The 12,545-nt window shown below is 47.9% G+C and overlaps 1 protein-coding gene across 1 annotated transcript in view; it reads right to left on the bottom strand.

The window, feature by feature from the left end:
* fam172a (family with sequence similarity 172 member A) overlaps window positions 1–12,545 on the bottom strand; it is an 820,821-nt gene that overhangs the window by 674,085 nt on the left and 134,191 nt on the right. Inside the window, 2 exon segments of the mRNA XM_038805269.1 lie at window positions 8,717–8,748; window positions 8,751–8,781. Coding sequence (XP_038661197.1) covers window positions 8,717–8,748; window positions 8,751–8,781 — 63 coding nt within the window.

Here is a 12,545-nt window from a genome sequence, read left to right as displayed (position 1 = left end):
CCCCCCAATAGGGGCCCCTGCCATGGGGAGACCACCCCATAAATGCCCCTTCAATGGGGAGTTCTCCCACAGAAACCCTTATAATAGGGGGTGGAACCCTAATAGTTTTTCCACCCCACAGGGGCCATTGTAATAGCGAAGTCCTGCGGCTAGCCATGACTGCCCCTCCCCCAAAAATGCAAAGCCACCCCCAGTGGGACACCCTAACTGGGGAGAATCTCCCCCCCTCCCCGGACAATTGAGGCCTCCTAACTGATTGGAGTCTTGGGCGGAGAAATGGCAGATGAAGTTTAATCCGGACAAGTGTGAGATAACGCACTTTGGAAGATACAGTGCATGTCAGAATTACACAATAAATGGTAGAACTCCTGCGAGTACTGACAGGCAGAGAGATGAGGGGGTGCATGTCCACCGATCACTGAAAGTGATAACACATGTGGATAAAGTGGTCCAAAAGGCATACGGCATACTGGCCTTCAGCGGTCGGGAATTGAATATAAAAATTGGCAAGTCATGTTGCAGCTGTACAGGACCTTAGTCAGGTCACCTTTGGAATAGTGTGTACAATTTTGGTTGCCATACTACCACAAGGATGTGGATGCTTTCAGCAGTGTACAGAAGCGGTTTACTAGTATGTTGCCTGGTATGGAGGGCATTAGCTATGAGGAGAGGTTAGATAAACTCGGTCTGTTCTCACCGGTACGACGGAGGTTGAGAGGCAACCTGATAGAGGTCTCCATGATTGTGAGTGGCATGGACAGAGTGGATAGTCAGATGGTCTTTCCTAGGGTAGGAGAGTCAAGTACTAGGGGACATAGATTTAAAGTGCATGGGGAAAAGTCCAGATCAGATGTGCAAGGTGTTTTTTTTTACACAGAGGGTGGTAAATATATGGAACGCGCTGCCTGGGGAGGTGATGGGAGCAGGTATGATAGTGGCATTTAAGGGATATCTAGACAAATATATGAATAGGATGTGAATGGAAGGATATGGATTCCATAAGTGCAGATGGCTTTAGTTTAGGCAGGTACCATGGTCGGCGTAGGCTTGGAGGGCCATATGGCTTGTTTCTGTGCTGTATTGTTCTTTGTTCTTTCTTGTTTGCTACTCTCTTGGAGATGGCCATTGCCTGGCACTTGTGTTACTTGACAATTGTCAGATTAAGCCTGCATATTGTCCAGGACATGCTACATTTGAACATGCACTGCTTCAGTAGCTGAGGAGTCGCAAATGGTGTTGAACATTGTGCAATCATCAGCGAACATCTCTACTTCTATCCTTATTATGGAGGACAGCCATTGATAACTAAAGCAGCTGAAGATGGTTAAGCCTCGGACACTACCCTGAGGGACTCCTGCAGTGATGTCTTCGAGCTGAGATAATAATAATCTTTATTGTCACAAGTAGGCTTACATTAACACTGCAATGAAGTTACTGTGAAAAGCCCCTAGTCGCCACATTCCGGCACCTGTTCGGGTACACAGAGGGAGAATTCAGAATGTCCAATTCACATAACAGCACGGTTTTTTGGGAATTGTGGGAGGAAACCAGAGCATCCGGAGGAAACCCAACCAGACAAGGGGAGAACGTGAAGACTCCGAACAGACAGTGACCCAAGCTGGGAATCGAACCTGGGACCCTGCCGCTGTGAAGCAACAGTGCTATCCACTGTGCTACCGAGCTGCAATCTTGAAGTGCTGCAGTGCATGTGGTGTAGGTACACCCACAGCGCTGTTAGGCAGTTCCAGGATTTTGACCCAGTGACAGATTGAACCTAACAATCTGATTGAACCATCTTCCGTTGTGCTCTTTATGATTCCAACCAGTGGAGGGTTTCCACCGTGATTCTGGTTGACTCCAGTTTTGCTAGGACCCCCAGATGCCACTCGGTCAAAGTGGCCTTGATGTCAAGGGCTATCACTCTTACCTCACCTCTGGAGCTCAGCTCTTTCGTCCATCTCTGAACCAAGGCTGTTATGAGGTCAGGAGCTGAGTGGCCCTGGCAGAACTCAAACTGAGCATTCATGAGCATGTTATTGCTAAACAAGTGCAACTTGATAGCACTGCTGATAACTCCCTTCAGCATTTTACTGATGATCGAGAATAGACTGATGGGGTGGTAATTGGCCAAGTTAAATTGTCCTCCTTATTGTGGACAGGACATACCTTGAAACTTTTCCACATTGTCAGGTAGATGCCAGTGTTGTAGCTACACTGGAACAGTTTGGCTAGGTGTCTGGCAAGTTCTGGAGCACAAGTCTTCAGTACTATTACCGGAATATTGTCAAGTCTGGTAGTTTTTTGTAATATACAGTGCCTTCAGCAGTTTCTTGATATCATGTGGAGGCAATCAAATTGACTGAAGACTGGTATCTGTGATATGGAGCCACTCCGGAGGAGGCCGAGAGATCATTAAACAATCTTCATCCAGAAGTGCCACGTGGAAGTGCTTCAGTCTCATCGTTTGCACTGATGTGCTGAGCTCCCCCAGATGGGGATATTTGTGGAGTCCCCTCATCTGGCTAGTTGTTTAATTGTCCACCACCATTCATGACTGGTTGCAGTAGGACAGCAGTGCTTAGATCTGATTCCTTGGCTGTCGAATCACTTAGCTCTTATCACTTGCTGCTTATACTGTTTAGCACACGAAGTGTGGACTCTCCCTGATCTTATTTTTGAAATGTCCTGCTACTACTTCTTGAATAATGGATTCTGCATATTTCCATAGCCAGATGTTACACTAACTGGTGAACTGCTCCTGCTTTTTGTTTTTCTTCTTTCCTGAATAGAGGAGTTACCTGGGGAGGCAGTGGCATAGTGATATTGTCACTGGACTGGTAATCCAGAGACCCAGAGTTATCCTCTGGGGATCCAGGTTTGAATCCCACCACGGCAGATGGTGAAATTTGAATTCAATTTAAAAAATCTGAAATTAAAAGTCTGATCAGGACCATGAAACCATTGTCGATTGGTGTAAAAACCTATCTGATTCACTAATGGAAAACTTGTCCTTATCTGTTGTCTTTACCTGGCATGGCCTACATGTGACTATTAAATGTCCTCAGGGATGGGCAATAAATGCTCGGCCAGCCAGCAACACCCACATCCCGTGAACGAATGAAAAAGAAATTAGCATTTTCCAATTCACTGGGTCCTTTCCAGAAACTGGGAATTTTGGAAAATTACAACATCTGCAGCCACTTAAGACCCTGGGATATAGGCCAACCTGTCAAGGGGGCTTATCAGCCTTTAGTCTCATTAGTTAAGATACCATGAATTGAAAACCTTAAGTTAAAACAGCTCTAAGAACAATTTGCTTCAAACAAAGTGGCAGAGAGGGAATGAGTTCCACGAACCTGCTAAACTTGACAGGGTCAGCAGTGGAGGTCACAAGCAGACGTATGCTGGCAATTATGGTAGAACAGATTCCCCATAACCCGAAACCACTCAGAATGTTTGGTCCCAATATGTTTTCCGTTGGGCACGATCTAGTACCCTTGTCGCGCAGACTCAGTCTGTAAGGAGGCCGTTAAATCTCACAAGATGTTCCAATGCTTGTTCTGCCTTGCAAGATCTTTTTTTTTTAAATAAACATTTTATTAAGGTTTTTATGATTTTCTAACAACAAAAGATACAAATACAAATGTAAACATAGTTCAGTATGTAACACGCCCCCCAACCAACAACCACACCCAGCCAACATGGCTTATACACACAATTCCCAAGTCTCTCTATCTCCTCTCACTGATCCCACCTAAACTAAACTAAACTAACTCCCCCTCCTTTTTGTATCTGCTAACAGTTTTAGTTTTCCCGAAGAAGTCGATAAACGGCTGCCACCTCCGAACGAACCCCAACATTGATCCTCTCAGGGCGAACTTAATTTCCTCAAGCCTGAGAAACCCAGCCATGTCGCTAACCCATTCCTCCGATTTCGGGGGCTCTGAGTCCCTCCAAGATAATAGGATCCGTCTCCAGACTATGAAGGAGTCAAAGGCCAAAACGTCAGCTTCTTTTGCCCCCTGGACACCTGGGTCTTCCGACATTCAAAAGATAGCCACCTCTGGACTCGGCACCACCCTCATTTTTAGCACCGTGGACATGACATCAGTAAATCCCTGCCAGAATCCCCCGAGCTTCGGACATGCCCAGAACATGTTGGCATGATTTGCAGACCCTCCTGCACACCTCACACACCTGTCATCCACCCCAAAAAATCTGCTCATCCTGGCCACCGTCATGTGTGCCCGGTGAACCACCTTGAATTGTATCAGACTGAGCCTGGCACATGATGAGTACGTGTTGACTCTACTTAAGAGCATTCACCCACAGACGTGCCTCTAGCTCCTTTTCCAGCTCATCTTCCCACTTGCGCTTTACCTCCCCAATCTGGGTTACCTCCCACTCCATGAGCTCTTTATAAATTTCCAAGACCTTCCCCTACCGTGGGGCAGCATGGTAGCACAGTGGCTAGCACTGTGGCTTCACAGCGCCAGGGTCACAGGTTCGATTCCCCGCTGGGTCACTGTGTGTGTGGAGTCTGCATGTTCTCCCCGTGTCTGCGTGGGTTTCCTCCGGGTGCTCCGGTTTCCTCCCACAGTCCCAAAGACGTGCAGGTTAGGTGGATTGACCATGCTAAATTGCCTTTAGTGTCTAAAATGGTTAGGATGGGTTATTGGGTTACGGTGATCGGGTGGAAGTAAGGGCTTAAATGGGTCAGCGCAGACTCGATGGCCGAATGGCCTCCTTCTGCACTGTACGTTCTATGTTCTCCCCCACCCCCATTTTTGAAACCACCATATCCTGTATCCCCTGTGGCAGTAGAAGCGGAAAGGTCGAAACCTGCCTTCTTACAAAGTCTCTCACCTGCAGACAGCGAAACCCATTCCCACCCAGCAATTCAAACTCCTCCTCCAAATACGCCAAACAAGGAAAGCTCCCATCGAAAAACAGATCCCCCAGTGTCTCAATCCGCCCCCCCCCCCCCCCCCCCCCCCCCCCCCACACACACACACACACACTCGCCACCGGCGCCTGGTACAGCAACCGGGCCCAGTCTACAAAGCCCTGCCCAAACCCAAACTGCCCCAGAACCTCCCACAAATACTTCCACTCCACCCGGTCGAAGGCCTTCTCTCCGTGTCCATAGCAACCACCACCTCCCTCCCCTCAGAGGGCATCATGATAACATTCAAGAGACTTCTAACGTTGGCCGTTAACTGCATCCCTCTTACAAATCCCGTCTGTTCTTCTCCTATCACGGCGGAATGCAATCCTCTATCCTCGAAGCCAAAATCTTGGCCAGCAATTTGATGTCTACATTTAGTAGGGAAATTGGTCTATATGACCTGCATTGTTCTGGGTCCTTCTCTCGCTTCAGAATCAATGAAATTGAAGCCTGTGACATTGTTGGGGGAAGAACACCTCGCTCCCCAGCCTCATTAAATGCCCTCACCAGCAGCGGTCCCAGCACCCCAGAAAACTTCTTATAAAATTCCACTGGGTATCCATCTGGTACCGGGGCCTTGCCCGACTGCATGGCCTCCAATCCCTCGACTACCTCCACAATACCGATCGGGGCTCCCAGCCCCTCCATCAACCCTTCCTCCACCTTTAGAAACTCCAAACCCTTCATGAATCACCTCATCTCCTCCAACCCAGCTGGGAGCTCCAACACATACAGCCGACTCTAAAATTCCTTGACAACCCCGTTCACCCCGCTGGGTCCAGAACCGTGTTTCCCCCCTCCATCCTTCACTGTTCCCATTTCCCTGACCGCCTCCTGTTTTCCGAGTTGGTGTGCTAACATCCTACTGGCCCCCTCCCCATTTTCATACACCGCCCCTCTCGCCTCCCTCAACTGCCCCACTTCCTTCCCTGTGGCTATCAGACCAAATTCCATCTCGGGGTACCTCCTGTCCACCTGGGGAATCTCCCTAACCAGTCTGTCCATCTCTGCCCGCTCCACCTTCTCCCTATGAACCCGTACAGAAATCAGCTCCCCCCACTAAATACTGCTTTCAGTGCCTCCCATACCGTTGCTGCCAAAACCGCCCGTGTCATTTATCTCCACATACCTCTGGTTAGCCTCCCTCACCCGCACACATATCTCCTCATCTGCTAACAGTCCTACATCCAATCTCCATTGCAGGCGCTGACCCTCCTCCTTTCTCACCCGTAAACACACCCAGTGTGGGGCATGGTCCGACGCAACAATCACCGAATACTTGGCATCTACCACGTTCCGTCAACAAAGCCCTGTCCAAACCGGTGGGAAAAAAATCGATCCAGGGGTGCACTTTGTGCAAGTGGGAAAAAAAAGAAAACTCCATCGCTCTTGGTTGTCCAAACCTCCACGGATCTACCCCCACCATCTGTTCCATAAACCCCTTTAGCTCCTTCGCCGCAGCTGGAACCTTTCATGTCCTCGAACTCGACCGATCCAACTTCAGATCTATAACCGTAGTAAAGTCGTCATGTCCCCCCTCACCCCTCCAGCTTCCCACTCACCATAAAGTACCTACCCCTGAGTCCATCACGATGCTCCCTACCTCAAATGACACCCGCTTATTGATCAAAATCGCTACCCCCCGTAGTTTTAGAGTCTAGCCCTGAATGAAATACCTGCTGAATCCACCCTTTCCTTAGCCTAGTCTGATCCCTGATCCACCAACCTCAGGTGTGTATCCTGTAGCATTGCCACGTCCACCTTCACCTCTTCAGGTGCGCAAACACGCAAGCCCTCTTGACCGGCCCATTCAGCCCTCTGACATTCCCTGTGATCAGCATGGTCGCCCCCCCCATTAAGAACAAAGTCAACCCGCAAACAAAACGGAGCAACGGCCCTAAACTTAGTGCGAAACAATATATACAAAACCTAAAGAAAAAAAAAGAAATTCAGCTGCAGAATAAGAACACCACTACTCGCCCCCAAGTTCAATCTCCTCCATCACAAGAAAACGCACCTTCCCCCAACAGCTTCGCGAACATACACGCCACATATGTACCTGCTTTGACAAAGAGTCATCGGACTCGAAACGTTAGCTCTTTTCTCTCCCTACAGATGCTGCCAGACTTGCTGAGATTTTCCAGCATTTTCTCTTTCGTTTCAGCATCCGCAGTAATTTGCATTTATACATATGTACCTGTGTCCGATCCCTCACTGCCCTCCGGCAGGCCAATAATCCTTAGGTTCTGCCTGAAACGATCTGTTCTTCAAATCCTCCACTTTCGCTTGCAGCCTCTTCTGGTTGTCCTTCATCAGCTGCCACCGTGGCTAGCTGCTCCTCATGCTCAGCAACCGCCTTTTCCACCTTCTGGATCACCTGGCCCTGGGTTTCCAGTCTCTGCTTCACGCGGTTAATCCCGGTCTTAATCGGATCCCGGTATTCCTTTCTTTGCTCAGCAAATTTCTCCTGGAGAAAGGCCACCAGTTGCTCAGTTGACCATTGGGTCGGCAATTTCGGTCCCTGACCCATATTATCCTGTGCTCTCAAATCCACTCCTGTCTTCGACCAACGTTCTCTCCTTTTCAGACCACTTCTGGTCCACGAATCCATACACGGATGGGGAATCCGTCTCCTCTACTTCACCAATCTCCTGTTTTGTCAATCATCGTAAATCAGGGAAAAAGGTCCCAAAGGTCCACCAAGAGCGGGAGCTACCAAATAAGCGACCACTCACTCCATGGTCGCCACTGGAAGACCCGCCTCGCTAGATCTAACGAGATCTCATAAAGTATCGCAATCCGGATCTTGCCCTCAATGGACGGTATCCAGATTTGCATATTCAAGTTAGTAGTTAGTCTCACTTGAATATGTCCAAGCCAGAGTTACCCAAGACGCCGGATCAAACGGCCTCGCCTTAGAGACCTCGCCTTGGCGCCATTTAGCACTGGTTTCCACAAACGTGGACCAGGCGCAATGGCGGGGGGGGCTCTCCCAAGCAATCGGATAATCGGATGCCCCTGGGTGGTCGGGCTCTGGACAGGGTGATACCCTGGCACTCTCTATGCCACTGGGGCACCCTGGCACTGCCACCCTGGCAGTGCCAGGTTACCCAAGTGGCACTGCCAGGCTGGCATGGGCACTGCCAGGGTGCCAGGCTGGCATGGCCAAGATTCCAGTGGGCCAGGTTTCCTGTGCCAAGGATCAGGCTCGGAGGTCACCTTATGAGATGGGGTGCAGGGGCCAGAGGATCCCCTAATTGATAGGCTGGGGGGGGGGGGGGGGGGGTGCCGCAATATCGGAGCATCATTGACCTCTTTCTGCACTGGCGAGCTGAGCTCATCAATGCAGGACATGAGTTTAACGTAGGCCTCGGCAGGACGTTCCTCTCCGAGGCCCAAGAAAGAAGCAGAGTTCCGTTTAATAGTGGTTTTGCTCTCGGTGCCTCAAGCGGCAGAAAACACCCCGCCAAAACAGAGCTCATTCCTCTCCCCACCCCAATTAAATCACACCCTTTGCCTTTATTGTCACAATTAAGTCTGCTGCTGATTACAGAAAATAAAGAATGCACAGTTCGGAATTAGATTTTACAACTCGTGGCCTGACAGCCCAGCTAACGAAAATGGGATTATAATGACACAAACTTCTTAAAAGTTTTATATTCCCCAAGTGAATGTCTCACCAATGATGTTGAAATTTTTATTTGTATAATGGCAACTGAATTAATGTGCATGAATAGATATTTATAACATTGTACAAGTTTAACTTACCGGGAGATGAACCTTCTTCAAATGACATTCATTTCTAAAAGTTCATAAACACAGTGGGTGATAATCTGCAAAGACAAAATGTTATCCAAGTATTATACATACAATATCCATACTCAAAGTGCATTATATAAGGAAGCACCTTAATTATCCAAGTTTGCCTTATCCCTGCTTTTGGTCAGGGCTCGCAACACTTATCTTTATTGTTCTGATCTGGTTGGAAAGATCAGCTGATCTGCTCGATCAATGATCTCTATACATCTGTCCTGAATTCCAATTATATGAATCCAAATTGTTGACCAAAAATACTCCCTTAAGAGGTCTCCTAGCTATAGAGCGGTGCTTTTCAAGCAGCATGCTCTTATCTCCTGCAATCCCATTGACAGCTTCCACAATGCTAATTCGAGCAAAATCAATACTGAGCCAAGGTTTTTAAGTAAGCTTCGGTGATGGCGAGCAGAGTGCGCATTATATTCAACGTACTCTGCTCAGTGGCGCTGGAGAACATTTAAAATGGCAGGATCTCAGCCTGTGGTTCTACAACACTGATCTCATTGGGGACTGCCAATGAGATCACCGAAGATGAACACATGCGATCTTTGGCATTTATTTCTGTAAGTGGGAAGCCATTGGTTGGCTTCGGATGAACATTTTTGGCTGTCTTTCAGGTCTGAGGTAGAAATGACAGCTTAAGTTGTGAGCAGATACACTAGTACACTTGAGTTCACAGATTAGTTGTTCAGCACCAGCTGATCCGATCAGCAGGAGTAGAACAGAGGGTAGAGTAGCTTGTGAGAACTAGTGGTTTTCTCCAGCATATATATCCATGATTTAGACTTAAAAAGTAGGGGATATGATGAAGAAGCTTGCAGATGGTATGAAGATTGGCGGCGTTGTTGATTGTGGGACAGAAAGCTATAGACACGAGAAAGATATTAATAGACTGGTCAAGTAGACACAACAGTGGAAAATGAAGCACTGTATTTGGGAAGGGCAAACAAGGCAAGAGAATAAATGGTAAGAGTCCAAAAAGTGTAGAGGAAGAGAGAGGCCTTAGCATGCATGACTACAGATTCCCCAAGGTAGCAGGACAGGTAGATAATAATCTAATAATAATCTTTACCACTGTCACAAGTAGGCTTAACACTGTAATGAAGTTCCTGTGAAAAACCCCTAGTCGCCTGTTGGGTACACTGAGGGAGAATTCAGAATGTCCAATTCATCTAACAGCATGGCCGGGATTGTACAAACCCATGGCAGGTCGGAGATTCACTGAGGGGGGGGGCGTGGAAATCCTGCCACGCCGCTCCGCCGATTCTCCGGCGACTGGAGAATCGGCGCCAATTGCATCCGCATGCTGAGTGCCCGCTGGCATGGTTTACATATGGTCCCACTTGGCAGAACCTTAGCGTTCTGGCTGCGGGGGCCGACCTGGTTGGGGGGGGGGGGGCTCCACGGTGGCGAGGCCCGCAATCGGGGGCTACCAATCGGCAGGCACGCTCATTCCAGGGGAACCTACGTTGTCCGCCCCGGGCCCCTGTAGGGCTCCGCTATGTTGCGTGGGGGCCGCGCAGAGACGGCCATCGCACGCATGCGCGGACCCGCAGCAGTCGTGCAGGGCCAGATTTCGGCGTCGGTGCAGCGCACAGCACTCCAGCGCCGTTCTAGACCCAAAGACCAGGAGAATTACTGGGCCTGCAGGCCCGTTGACGCCAGGTTCGTTCGCGCCGGTTTTGACGCCGGCATCAACAATTGGCCGCAATATCAGGAGGAAACCGGAGCAACCAGAGGAAACCCAAACAGACTAGGAGAGAAGGTGCTGACTCAGCACAGACAGTGACCCAAGCCTGGAATCATACCTGGGACCCTCGTGCAGTGAAGCAACAGCACTAGCCACTGTGTTATCGTGCTGCCCACGATAGGCAGTCAAGAAAGCAAACAGAACACTCTCTTGTATTAGCAAATAGAGGAGCAGGGAGGTTACACTAGAGCTCGACAAAACAAAGTTAGACTGCAGCTAGTGTACTGCATATAGTTCTGGTCAACGCATTACATGATCACAACAGAGAGGGTACTGAAGAAATTTATGAAGGTGCTATCAGGAATTGAAAACTTCAGCTATCTCGGAATAGTGAGTATGCTGGGTATTTTTTTTTTGAACAGTGCAGACTGAAGGGAGATTAAGTGAGGTATCGAAAATTATACGGAGCCTCAATAAGAGTGGATATTACGATATACTCAACAAGGGACAGGGATAAGGTAATTAATGGATGGATTAAAGGGAAGTTTAGAAATATTTATTTAATCGAGGTGAACCCAGTTTGGTTACCATTGATCAGAAACGGAACTGGACTAGCCATATTAATACTGTAGCTACCAGGGCAGGTCAAAGGCTAGGAATCCTATGGCGAGAAATTCACCTCCTGACCCCCAAAGCCGATCCACCATCGACAAGGCACAAGTCAGGAATGTAATTAAATATTCTCCACTTGCCTGGACGAGTGCAGCTCCAATAACACTCAAGAAGCTCGACACCATCCAGGTCAAAGAAGCCCTGGGGTACCTACCTCAGCGACTGCAGCGATTCAAGGTGGTAACTCACCACCATCTTCTGAAAGGCAACGAGGGATGGGCAATAAATGCTGGCCTAACCAGCGATGCCCACATCCCATAAAGTGAATTTTTTAAAATGAGCATGTATTGAAAAATAAATTTCTTTAACGGTCAGCAGCGGCATTTGGCATTGCTCAATCAGGTTATCCATCAAACCAACTACATAACTGAAAGATAAGCAATTGGCTCACATTTAGATGTAACCCAGTAAAACTGTGAACCTCCAATTGGAGAATGTGTAATACTAATTTAACTATGCATAACAAACTGAATTATCTTATGTATCTTATGTATCTTAGATTAAGAAAACTAAACTGTAGAAGTGCCCCAGTCAATATTATCTCAAAAATCATCACTAAAACAGATTTACTAGTAATTTATCGGACTCTTATTTGTTGAGATTTTGCTGAGTGCAAATTAGATGTCACATTTCCAGTGGCAACATTTCAAAAGTACTTCACTGCCTTTGATGTTTTGTGACATGCGAAGAAATTAAAAATACTGCAGAAATGTCACATTCCTTCCTCTGTTCCTTGGCCTGCACTGGATTATAAACAAACTTTGCAGCACGGTAGCACAGTGGGTAGCACTGTTGCTTCACAGCTCCAGGGTCCCCGGTTCGACCCCCAGCTTGGTCACTGTCTGTGCAGAGTCTGCACGTTCTCCCTGTGTCTACGTGGGTTTCCTCCGGGTGCTCCGGTTTCCTCCCACAAGTTCCACAAGTTAGATTATTTGGACATTCTGAATTCTCCCTCTGTGTAACCGAACAGGTGACTAAAGGTTTCTCACAGTAACTTCATTGCAGTGTTAAGCCTACTTGTGACAATAATAACAAATATCTTTGATGGCCATGAATTAGCAAGTGTACACTTTGCTTTCATTTAAGAATGATGAATGTATTGTTAAGGTGTTCAGGATTGTAAGGTCAATGTGGGACTGTGGAAACATTACCCTCTGCATTATGATGTAGAGAGTCACATGGGAGTAATGCAGTGACGGAATAGGCATGAAGCCAGCACCTAGAAACATACATGTATAGAGTTGTGTTCTTAATAAACAGTTATTGCTCAACCATACAAACCTCTAGAGATAACATGATGTGGAGATGCCGGCGTTGGACTGGGGTGAGCACAGTAAGAAGTCTTACAATACCGGGTTAAAGTCCAACAGGTTTGATTCAAACACGAGCTTTCGGAGCGCAGTTCCTTCCTCAGGTGAA

This window comes from Scyliorhinus canicula, chromosome 8 (assembly GCF_902713615.1).
Source record: "Scyliorhinus canicula chromosome 8, sScyCan1.1, whole genome shotgun sequence".
Lineage (NCBI taxonomy): Eukaryota > Metazoa > Chordata > Chondrichthyes > Carcharhiniformes > Scyliorhinidae > Scyliorhinus > Scyliorhinus canicula.
Note: the sequence above shows the minus strand (reverse complement) of the source record. Positions and strands in the feature narration are given on the sequence as shown.